This window comes from Protomyctophum bolini, assembly GCF_963924005.1.
Source record: "Protomyctophum bolini genome assembly, chromosome: 16".
Lineage (NCBI taxonomy): Eukaryota > Metazoa > Chordata > Actinopteri > Myctophiformes > Myctophidae > Protomyctophum > Protomyctophum bolini.
This window is the reverse complement of record NC_137877.1, coordinates 20,896,738-20,909,821: the sequence shown is the minus strand read 5'-3', so window position 1 is coordinate 20,909,821 and position 13,084 is coordinate 20,896,738. Positions and strand designations below refer to the sequence as shown.

The 13,084-nt window shown below is 44.1% G+C and overlaps 1 protein-coding gene across 1 annotated transcript in view; it reads left to right on the top strand.

Moving 5' to 3' along the window:
- Positions 1–13,084, top strand: part of thsd7ba (thrombospondin, type I, domain containing 7Ba) — a 235,165-nt gene that overhangs the window by 104,051 nt on the left and 118,030 nt on the right. Inside the window, exons 4-6 of the mRNA XM_080786436.1 lie at positions 152–1,016; positions 6,063–6,323; positions 12,183–12,355. Coding sequence (XP_080642562.1) covers positions 152–1,016; positions 6,063–6,323; positions 12,183–12,355 — 1,299 coding nt within the window. The remainder of the gene's footprint in view (positions 1–151; positions 1,017–6,062; positions 6,324–12,182; positions 12,356–13,084) is intronic.

The following is a 13,084-nucleotide window of genomic DNA, read 5'->3' as shown; positions in this document are numbered from 1 at the left end:
AAATGACTGTGTTATGCCTTCTTAGGTGGGTTGGTGTTGTCCTTGAGCATTGCTCAAAATATGTTGGTGGTCCAGAGCTCCAAAAAGGTTGAGAAACCCTGATTTAATGAAAATAAATATTTAATGTATATGTCACTCCTGTGTGTTTCAGGTCAGTGGGGACAGTGCATTGGCGAGGAGTGTGGCTCTGGTGGCCTTCAGACCAGGACAGTGTGGTGCGTCCACACCGAAGGCTGGACCACCCACCACTCGCACTGCCAGCACGCCGGCAAGCCCGAGAGCCAGCGCCACTGCTTCCGGGTCTGTGAGTGGCACCAGAACCTGTTTGAGTGGGACATTTCCGACTGGGGCGCCTGCGTCCTGGTCCCGTTCTTCTCCAACGAGCTCAAGCTGCGGACCGCCGGCGACTGCGTCACGGCGCAACACGGCATCCAGAGGCGCCGGGTGAGGTGCGCTCGCACCTCCAACGGAACGGTGGTCGCCACGAGGATATGCGAGTTCTTCTCCCAGAGGCCGGCCGGGGAGCAGGCGTGCCTCATCCCCTGCCCTCAGGACTGTGTGGTGTCGGACTTCACCTCGTGGTCGGGCTGCAGCAGGACGTGCGGCGCCGGCCTGCAGCACCGGACCCGCCACGTCCTGGCCACGCCCATGTATGGTGGCTCCAGCTGCCCCAACCTGACCCAGATCAGGACTTGCTCTGCCCACGTGGACTGTCCCACGGGGGAGGGCGAGTACCGGTACAGCCTTAAGGTGGGGCCCTGGAGTGAATGTCGCCTGCCGCATCACAAGGGCGTCCTGCCGAGCGGAAGGACAACGGTCAATTTCAGCAACGGCACGGAGGAAAACAACACCGTCAAGCGGCACGCCCAGCAGCACACATCCCACCATCACCATAATCACCACCATAATCACCACCATCACACGCACACCAACCCCATGTCATGGGAGCTGGAGGTGGGCTACCAGATCCGACAGGTCCGCTGCACTCGGAACGATGGCAAAAACGCCATGTTGAGGTAGGCATGAATGAATGCGATGTTGAGGTAGGCATGAATGCATGAATGAATGAATGCCATGTTGAGGTAGGCATGAATGAATGAATGAATGCCATGTTGAGGTAGGCATGAATGAATGCCATGTTGAGGTAGGCAATGCATGAATGCTGCAAAATGCCCTCATAACTTGTTCTGGGGTACATCACAGATTACTTAACCACTTGAAACCATAGCATCGGTAATCTAGGTGGAACATACCCCAAAAGTTGGCTATGCAAATCTGGGCAAAGTGATTTGTTGTAGAAGGGGGACTACAGACATATAATAGGGTTTTAAGTGGTTAAAATCAGTCTTACAACCAGGATTTAATCCTAGATTCAAACCAATGTGCAGAAGAAGCAGCTGTTTTGTATGAAAATGATAATTGGTGTGCAGATTGTTTTGGGGAACAGGCCTGTGAATCAGATATGATTAAAGAGCTTAGTTGTGTTAATCTCCTCCAAACGGATGCAGCATGAACAGGTGAACACTGAACAGTGAATATGTTGGAGGTTTGTTTATCATGTCTCCACACTCCCTTCAGTCCCCCTAATGTGACTTGTGGATAATCGAGGGTCACTCACCAACACATTGCATGGTGGTTTTTGCTGTGGAGGTGGGCTGGGGAAAATGAAGCGATAATTATTTTATGCCTGTTAACTTTTCAATTATGGTAAAGTGTTGTGTGAGCCTGTGTTTGCAGTGCCCTATTTGCATGGTAATGCCTCTACTATTGTGGTAAATGTCAAACCTCGTAATGTCTGCTATTCCGGCTATCTCTAGTATTTAGGTTTGATAGCAATGGATTTCTCTCAGAATGAAACACGCACGCACGCACCCACGCACAGCGCATAATCGCACAAACTTCACACATATTTTTCAACTTCCTGCATATTTCACCACATAAAATCACATAAAATCCCAAATTCTTCACAACCTTTTGCATATTTCACAACTTTCTGCATATTTCACAACATTTCAAAAAAAATGCATATTCCATTGCAAAATTTAAGATTTTAACCTGCATAATCAAGGATTTTAAACTGCATAATCAAGGATTAGATTTTTCTGGAGGGACTATTTATTATTTCAGTCACAAGCTCTTGTTAATTAATTATTTTCATTGGTTAAATTAATCAAATCAGATCCACTTTCAACCTGGCATTCCTATAATTACCATTTCTTTATGGCAAAAATAGCAGATATACAAGATCAGTAGTTCTCAAACCTTTCCATACCAAGGACCCCTAAATGAATATAATATGGATTTGACCAATATATGAAAATATTTTTTGGCAGGGACCCAGAAGAAAATATTTGTGTTATCGATAGATATAGAGATACAAGTTTTAGCCTGACAAACAGTTACGACTTGCTGACACTATTATATGCACTATTATATGCGTGCGTGTGTGCACGCACGCACGCACGCACGCACGCACGCACGCACGCACGCACGCACGCACACACACACACACACACACACACACACACACACACACACTGAGCACAGACTACAGCAAACGATGTATAATCTATTTTGAATAGCATGCGGTGAGGAAATTGTCACACTCGTGAGTGAGGTCTGCAGAGCCACTGGGGGTCCTTGGGGGCTTACAGCTGGTCTTGAGGGGGTTCCAGAGTATTTTTCATAACCTCCATATTAGCGGGGCGACTGTGGCTCAAGAGGTAGAGCAGGTCGTCCAATGTTCCATGGGCCGGCGGTTCGAATCCCGGCTCCTCCTGTCCTTGGGCAAGACACTGAACCCCAAATTGCTCCCGATGTGCTGGTTGGTGCATGGCTTCCTGCCGCAATCGGTGTATGAATGTGTGTGTGAATGGGTGAATGTAATGCACAATCTATGTAAAGCGCCTTGGATAAAGGCACTATATAAATGCACCATTTACCATTTTACCATTTTAGCTGTGAAATTGAGAACACATACTGCGTCTGATTCCATATCGTCTCTGTTGGGTGGAAACCTCATGTCCAAAACTCTTTTCAGGATTCAAAGTCAAAAGTAACTTAAAAAGCAGTAATTGAAAAGCTCGAAACGCAACGCTTAGCGGCACTTTTTTGTGCTACATGCTACAAAAATATGGAGGTAAGAGGTTTCGGCCCGACAGCAACAATATTCATCCTCTCTGCCACATCTGAATTACACCGTTTTATGGTTCTGAATCTGTACTGACTTCTACATTTGTGGCCAGGATCAGGATAGTCGGGTGATTGATGGTCCTCAGTAAAATAGAAAACAGTCTGACAACAGAGGGTTGGAGTTGAGTTCCAAATGCCAGCTCATAAATCATTCTCATGTTTGATACCGTTGCTTCTGTGTCCAAAACACGTAAGAAAATGAACACAAGAAAGTGTGTTCAATGTAGTTGATATTAGTCTCAAGCTCTTGTTCATACTTTTTATTAGTTAAATAATCATAAAAAAACACAAACAGACAGAACCAGTTTCTACTTGGTTATGGGCATGTCATTCTAGGCAAAATAATTCAAAAAATCTTCAAAAATAACGATAGTAGGGCTCTAAAGCACATTGCAACAGCTTCTGGATCATTGTGAAATCCATGATCTCGACCACGGTCGAAACATTTTCTTTCCGCTGCGTTTGCGCGCAATGCCTTCGAACGTAGTATATATAAGTATAACATACAGTAGGTTGCAATAATGAACTTATGTGGGAAGAAAAAAAGAAGAAACGTACAAAGTAGTGGAGATACAAGTTTTTTGCATGACAGCGACGATATTGGATTCTGGAACACTGTCAGTTTCCATTTGGAGCTTTCTTCATCCTCTGGCCAGCTTGGCCGTGGAAATTAAAAGACAATCATCAGGGAGATGAAGGTGGTGTGATTGTGTTTGATACCGCCATATTACCCACAAAACCACGCTGAATCACTTGGCTGTTATGCCTCCGACAGAAAAGCCTAATTTATGCTCCGTTGCACAGAAAAAATAGCACACCTGCAAGCTCACAATGCGTCGCACCCGCGACATGCAGGTCTGCTACTTTTGGCGCTCAACACCGGCGTGCGGCGAAGAAGCACGGATCTTGAGGAAATAATTTACAGCATCTCATCAACATATTCATTTATGCGGCGAGCTTAGAGCCCCTTGAATATAAATTTCCCACCTGAATCCCCTGCCTCATTCTGCTTTTCTAATTACAGTCTAATTACCAAGTAAAATCCCACCTAAAAATCGGCATCGGCACTTGCATTACAATATACCTAACAAATTAAATTGTCCAAATTAAACAATGGAAATTGTAATTATGTGACTAATGCATTTATTCATAAGTGAGAGTATGGATTCTGCTCCGTGCCCGTACTGTGCAGATTGGTTTGTCGCTGTATGCAGGCTTCCATTTGATTAAATTAAAATAAAATACAAATAAAAAGAGGTGGGGCACTTTCTTAACCAGTTACGTAAGCCCTACAGTAGGCTATGTACACAGATTGGCTATATTTGTAATTTTTCATGTATTTCATGTATTTGTTAATAAATTATTATAGTTTGACATTATTTTTGACACAATTTGTCACATTTAAAAATAGAAATGCCTGAAAGAGGGATGCCAGGGTTAATGTGGTTAACACACAATTGTTTTATTACTAATTGTTAAATTGTGATATTATGAAACATAAATACCACACAGTCTATATCTCCCAAAAAATAAATGTGTGTGTCTGACCAGGAGCAGGGATAAAACGTATTCCCACCAACCACGACTAGGAGTTGGCCCCTTTCCAATCAACTCATAGCAAATCTAACCGGTAATGCAATGTATAGTCCTTTTAATATCAATGCATTGTTTTTATATAATAGTACAAATAGAAGACCTGCAAGCTATGAGCTATGAGCTTCACAATATTTGAAATGATGGGCGTAAGTGGTTAATTCACAATGTACTTTTTGTACTCTTCCAAAAATATTTGAAACTTAGTGGAGTGAAAGACAAACGTATCCAAAAATACAAATGCTCAAGTACTAAAGTACAGATACCCCAAAAATACTTAAGTACTTGGTTACTGTCGCACACTGCAGACGATAATGATAATAATGTGTCACAGTGCAGTGGAAGCAGAAAAGGTTTCTCCTCTGTCAAAGTGGAGATACTGTATCTAGCAGTCAGCTCTGTGACTTAGATGGTATTCTCAGAGTTGATGTGTTATTTCCAAACCTCTGTTCTAAGCAGCCAAAGTCTGCCTCACATAGCCTAATCAAATGCCAAAGTCAGCTGGCATCTGTCATACTCCCCCCAACGTTCTCTCTCCCACTCTCTGCCTGCAAACCTTATTTATCAAAGTCTGAGAGTGCGACAATGGCATGAACTTTATATCAGATTATTGTTTCTTTCTTGTGTCGGAGATGTATGTTTTCAAAGTTTCGATTTGCTGGGGAAATCGAACTTCTGGTCATTCATTTTTCATGGCTGGTGGGTATAATGTTTTATTCCTGCTTCTGGTCAGACTGAATTATATACAGTCATGCATTTCTTCTTGGGAAATGTAGACTGTCTGATATTTATGATATTTATGTTAGATAATATCAACATTTAAAATGTTAACACATTAACCCCGGCATCCCTATATTTTGGTAAATGGTATATAGCGCCTTTATCCAAGGCGCTTTACAGAGATTGTGCATTACATTCACCCATTCACACACACATTCACACACCGATGGCAGCGGAAACCATGCATCGCACCAACCAGCACATCGGGAGAAATCAGGGCTCAAGGACACTTCGGACACTAACTCTTTTGGGCAGAATTATTACCAAACTAGGGTTTCAGGCCGCAATGCAAATGCTCTTCAGGTCAAGGAGAAAGTACTCACACAGCACAGGACATGTGATAAACAAGTGAATTTGCAACTGGAACACTGTCAAATTAAAGCTGAGAAATATACTTTCTCCTTATAGGCTGAACCAAACAATATCACTTTCTCTAAATTCTCTCTCCATCTCCATGTGCTCTCCTCCCACTGCCCTCGCTCCCTGTGGCGCTGCAGCCTCTGTGCCCAGGAGGACAACACGCCGCTGACCTTCCAGGCCTGCGTGATGCCCAAGGACTGCCAGGTGTCTGACTGGTCGTCGTGGAGCCTCTGCTCCAAGACCTGCCGCGGCCGCGCCACAGACCTGTCCCCCGGGTACCGGGTGCGCAGGCGGACCATGACGCACATTGCCGTGGGCGACGGAGGGAGACAGTGTCCCGCCCTGGAGGAGAAAGAGGCCTGTAACATCATGGGAGATCTACTTCCACTCTGTCCCAGGTGATGAACAGTGGTGGCCAGGGCTTGGATTTGCTGGAATGGGGGGGTTTGATTGATTGAATAATTTAGAGTTTGCAAAAAGTACATTTATACAATAATAGTAAGATTGATAACATGGAAATCCCTGAGGGCTTGTTTCCAATGTGGTCCGATGTATTCAATGCATCAAAACATACAATACTATACTATAACCAGTAAGACGCCCTAAAGGGCAAGGTCGCGTGCACAGCGCTGCACGCATCCGCCTGTGAGACGGCAGACTGCTGGGCGAGCGCTGATGCTTTGGCATGGGGGGTCAGATCAACATATGGAATTAATGCTGTACTGGACATCAATGGAGCGTGTCTTGTGTGTACAGGGTTTGATGAGGTCAGATCAACATATATTGAATGTCAGAACAGGTCAGCTCCATATATGGAGATCTAAGGGTGGCAGCGGAGACAGTGTCTTGAGTGTACAGGGTTAGATGAGGGCATGGTATGGCCGGGCCTCAATTTTCGGGCCTGTTGAGAACTCTAGTTTTCGCCAGCTGCTGGGCGTGGCTGCACTAATGTCTTTGGGGCGCTGGGGCAGGCCCGTTTAAAGTTTGAATGGACAGGTTTCAGTCAAAATGGAGACATCGAAGAGGAAGAATGGGTGGGTAAGGAAAACTGATCGAAGGATGCCAGGGAGCTCAGATTCAATTACGTTGTACAACATTTATTTAATAGTTAGATTATTCCTGTGGTATGGGGAATTTTCTGTAAAAGCTAAGTGATGGTTAATTGGTATCTGTACTTAGGATTCACTCCCTATAAAGGGAGGCTGCAAGGGACAGACAATCAGTAGTACTTGGGCAGGCAAAGCGTTAAAGGAGAATTCCATACTAAAAGGCTTTCTTACCTTTCTTTGTAGTCGTTACGTCCCCACCAAAGAGGTCCAGGTGTTATTTTGTGCAAAAGCTCCTTATTGGCTGTTTCCCCTACCATAAGCCCTAAATGAATTGCATTGAATGGAATGGGAATTGAATGGGGCTATGGGGTGTTGTGCTAATTCGCTTATTTCCATCGCTCAAAATGATAATTTCTTTGTATATATCCTCTCTTCATAATGTAAATAATATCCCAAGCCGCACACTTTACTACTTCTTTCGATGGAAATAAGCGAATTAGCATAACACCCCATAGCCCCATTCAATTCCCATCCAATGCAATGCAATTCATTGAGGGCTTATGGTAGGGAAAATAGCCAATAAGGGAGTTTTTGCACAAAAAAACACCTGGACCTCTTCGGTGGGGACGTAACGACTACAAAGAAAGGTAAGAAAGATAAGAAAGCATTCTAGCATGGAATTCTCCTTTAACAGCCGGGAGCGCTGCCAGGGCCCTTAGTTAAGGGGTAGCCTTTAGGGCAGTCACTGTATATTTGTTGTCTTTAGTTGTGCTTTAAGTTTCCATTGTTTTTGTAAATCTATTTGTCCAAGTCTATATATTGATTATTTTTAGAGAAATAAAGAACCCAAAACCGGTAATCCTGAACTTGTTCATTTTTGGAGCCTAGGCCACTCGGCCAACTCTACAAGGTCAGCTCCCTATATGGAGATCTAGGTGATGATCCAGTCTTCTCCATTTATGGCTATCCAGGGTTTGATGAGGTCAGTGTCGTCACTGTCGTGATCTTCATATATGGAGGCGGCCATATATGGAGCGTTACACAAGGTGTGACGGACTGACGGACATATATGGTGGCGTGATGTGTCACGAGGCGTGAGGGACTTGTCTCATGTCAAGTTGCAAATTGCAGACAGGTGCTCTTTATGGTGCTTTTAAAGGAGGGTAGTGAGTCTCATTGTTTGATGACTGGTGGTAGGGCATTCTACATTGTGGTGGCATAATATATTTAATTCAACCTCATGTTTGTGCTGAATCTGGGGGGAATGAGATCAGTGTTGCTGGTTGTGGGGATCTATGCCTCAGCTTATGATATGCCCAGCTGTCTGGTCATTACTTTTTATAGACCGTGGGGATATGTTCTATGCCTGCATGGTTTCTGGCGTTGTGATGCCACACGTTCTGAACACGTGAGCTCCTTTTGCTATGTATTTATAAATAATTTGTATAGCCTAGTATATAATTGTATACTTAAGCAATATTACACGAGAAGGGGTGGTTTTATGACATTAATGCACGCCTGCGATGCTGAAAGCAATGCAGAAGTTCATTAATGACGTTAAACCACCACCTCGGGTGTAATATTGCAATTATACAACAGTTACACTTAAAACTAAGATAATAATCATAAATCATAATTTTTGTAGCCACTACGACCACAAATGCTCAGATCTCCAGTTTGTTCATGGTTATGTTTGACGTTAAAATGACGTTTTCGTGCGGACACGCCCACCAGTTCATTAAGTATGCCTGGTTTGCCTGGTGGGTGTTGATGGGTGGAACTGAAGCTGCACCCACAGCTGTGGTTGTATGATAAAGGGGGATAGGTGGATAATATACATACTGCACATGCACGCACAGGCACAGATATTGTGGGCCAAGTGCAGAGCTAGTCTTCAGGGTTTGGTCTTATTTTTCATAATGTGGACATGAATGTACTGCAAAACATGATGCATAGATCTATTATGTGGATCTGAAAAATAAGTAATACGAACGGAGCGTTCCTCCTTTAGTATGGAGATCTAGGTGATGATCCAGTCTTCTCCATTTATGGCTATCCAGGGTTTGATGAGGTCAGTGTCGTCACTGTCGTGATCTTCATATATGGAGACGGCCATATATGGAGCGTTACACGAGGTGTGACGGACTGACGGACATATATGGTGGCGTGATGTGTCACGAGGCGTGAGGGACTTGTTTCATGTCAAGTTGCAAATTGCAGACAGGTGCTCTTTATGGTGCTTTTGAAGGAGGGTATAGGGAGTCTCATTGTTTGATGACTGGTGGTAGGGCATTCTACATTGTGGTGGCATAATATAATTAATTCAACCTCATGTTTGTGCTGAATCTGGGGGGAATGAGATCAGTGGTGCTGGTTGTGGGGATCTATGCCTCTGCTTATGATATGCCACTACGACCACAAATGCTCAGATCTCCAGTTTGTTCATGGTTATGTCTGACGTTAAAATGACGTTTTCGTGCGGACACGCCCACCAGTTCATTAAGTATGCCTGGTTTGCCTGGTGGGTGGTGATGGGTGGAACTGAACAGCTGGGGTTGTATGATAAAGGGGGATAGGAGAGAGGATGATAATGTGATGTCACTATATCACAATGTTTTGTTATTTTCATTGGCACGATTGATTGTCAAGGTTTCAGCCTCCAGGAAGAAATATTTAATACAAATTGAAGACATCATTGCACATAACAACCACACCAAGGGGTCTAATGAAGTACTGTCACCTCATAAACACATGAAAAAAAAAATCACAGCACACCATCTGTAAGGAAATACAGGAAATGTTTTGATTTACAAAATGAAAGGCTGGAAGTGGTGCTCAGATGTCCCCCCTCCCAGAAGCAGACAGGTTGTTTACATAATTATGGATTTGTGATTTGAGGCATACTTTCAGCTGTGACACCAAATAATTTCTTTTTGAATTTTCCTATTTCAAGCCTTCTCGCTTGGACAAGTGTGAGAAAATGCCCAGAGTCTGTAAATATAGACATATATAAACAATCAAAATACATTTGGGATATATATATATATATATTCTCTGTGCCTAAAATGTCGAGGGAGCCTTAAATTCACTTTGTCGGTTCCGAGGATTGGGGGTGGAGAGGTGTAAGCTCATTGATATGTAAAGGCTGCTGCAAAGAGATGAGGGCCATGACTGTTATTCTGTGAGGTAAACAAAGTAGTCAATAGAGAATATTTTTTTCGCCGTTCGAGTAGATTTTTTATTTGCTACATGCAGCGCCTCAGAGCGGTGGATTTACATGATTAAGGAAAACTCATTACGGAAATTAAGCATTTGATAGATTACTACAGGCTGTTCTTCTATTAAACTCCCACCAATATTATTGGTCTCTGCATCACAGCATTTTTCATAGTTAAGGCCAGAGCAGTTGGTTTGAAGTTTTTTCCACATAATCAGAACAGCTAAAGGAGGAACGCTCCGTTCGTATTACTTATTTTTCAGATCCACATAATAGATCTATGCATCATGTTTTGCAGTACATTCATGTCCACATTATGAAAAATAAGACCAAACCCTGAAGACTAGCTCTGCACTTGGCCCACAATATCTGTGCCTGTGCGTGCATGTGCAGTATGTATATTATCCACGTATGCATTTTTTATTGTTTATTAAATGGATCCCCATTTTCTGACACCGGGGCGACAGCTAATCTTCCTGGGGTGCATAGACGATAACATACAATATAAAAACATGAAAATAAAATAGCAGGGGGCATGGTGGCACAGTTGGTAGTGCTGTCACCTCACAGCTAGAAGGTCCTGGGTTCGATTCCCGCTCGGGACGCTGTGGGTGCTGGCAGCGTGTCTCCTCCTCCGCATCATCAGGCCCTTACCCGAGGCGGGGTTGGTGAAAGGGCCTTTCTGTGTGGAGTTTGCATGTTCTCCCCGTGTCCCCTAGGGCAGGGGTTCCCAAACTTTTTTGGACCAGGTACCCCTTTTGGGGTAGATATTTTTCCAGGTACCCTCTCATCTAAATGTAGACGTCTAAATGTGTACGTCTTCTCTTATGGGGGTCCCTGGCATATCTTTTCAAATGGGGGTCCACGGGCTAAGTAGTGTCAATTTGGGGGTCCTTGACATGAAAAAGTTTGGGAACCACTGCTTTACTTTAGCACTTTATGAACATGAACAAAATAGATCGGTCCCCCCTGGAACTCCCTCAGGTACCCCTGGGGGTCCCCGGACCCCACTTTGGGAACCACTGCCCTAGGGTACGTAGGTACCCTCACAAAAAACATACAGTAATCCTGGTCTCTAAACTACCTCCCCCTGGCCAGGCCAGCAACTTGGACACTCAGGCATGAAGGAATCATGAGTTCAAGTCTGTTGCTCTCCCCATGTCCCCCATATATGGGGAGTGGGGACTAGGTTGGCGGAGGGTGTGTAGAGCACAGGATCACATTAGATAATTGACACAGGGGTGAAAAATGGGTTACAAAATCGTGGGATAAAAATTATTAAAAAAGGGAAAGTGGATGGAGTGCGAGGAGGACATACCCGGTGGAGGTGGGAGCTAGAGGCTTTGTTGGTAGCTCCACGTCACGCCTGCTCAAGGACGTGGGTCTACGGGGAGCCAGGCTAAGCAAGGCCACCAAAGAACTGTCAGAGGAAGCAGAGAAAGCAAGCTACTGGCTCTGGCTGAGACCACGGGGCAAAACATCCATGAATGGTGGTCCCCAGCTGATGACCCTGCAGCAAAACTTACCTTTCTGGTATGCGGTCAGGCTTAGGCTTGGCTCAGGGAAGAGGACGCCCCTGCCATGCATAGTCCTCCATGGCACCGTTGGAGGTGTGACAAAGAAAGCAGGAAAACCATCCTTCTGTATTAAATAATACCTCCCCCTGGCCAGGCCAGCAACTTGAACACTCAGGCATGAAGAAAGCATGAGTTCAAGTCTGTTGCCCCCCCCATGTCCCCCATATATGGGGACTAGGTTGGCGGATTATACAACATCAAAATAATAACTACACTGGATCCATTGGAACACAGGTTCTTTATTTCCATTTCCTTTGACATACAAGATTTCTACCCACAGTCACTCGGTCTGTGAATACATTATTATTCACCTGGTTGGCTGTACTGTACAGTATGTATAGGACAGCAGGGACAATGTTAGTAGATTAAGTATAACATTGTACATGACGTTTTTTTTTCTGTCTGTCTCACCAGGTATGTGTGGAGGACCACGGACTGGGCTGGATGCCGCGTGGCCCCTCTGTTGAGCCAGCAGGACCGGCGGCTGGCCAACGCCAGCGCCCTGTGTGGAGGAGGAGTCCAGACCAGAGAGACCTACTGTGTGCAGCTCCACGGTGACTCCACCACCCCGCATCACAGGAAAGAGGGTAAGAAGAGGAGATTATACTGTAGACCTGAGGCTGATTCTAAAAATGTCTTCTAAATCCTCACAGTTTTCTGGAAAGAAACGTGGCCGTCGGCCCGCATCTCAAAATATTTTGGTTCCGGGACCCCAAGAAGCAAATATTCAAGTTAAAAATGTTTATGCTTTAAAAATATACATTATCAAGCATCAAAATGTACTTAAAGCACCAAAAGTAAAAGTACTCATTATGCATAATGTCCCATTCCAAGTTTTCAAATGTATAATAAAGAAAATAGCAGTAGTGGAGTAGAAGTAAAAGTATTGGAAATTGGAAATACCTCAAGTAAGGGATAATGTATGGCTGAGTGGTCATTGTCATCCGCTATGCGTCGGTGGTTAATCAGCCTGTCGGTGATTTATATATAAACAATGACCACTCATTACCAGCCATACATTATTATTACATGCAGGCTACTTTAAAACATACATTTATAAATTGACCCAAAGCACAACAAAACGAGGTATTTCCTGTGTCGCACTGGCTGGCGTCTGCCCAGCTGCAGCACAGTCGGAAAACAAGGAAATGAGTTGATCAAATAGAATCCATTTTCGGATACTGCATCGTCTATTACTCGCTCATATGTTTTCAAAAACATTTGTGAGAGCAATGTTTAGCTGTAAATGACATTGTGTGTGTGTTTACATGTCTGTCATGTTAGAAACAGCAGTAAATCAGCGAGGCACAGCAGGA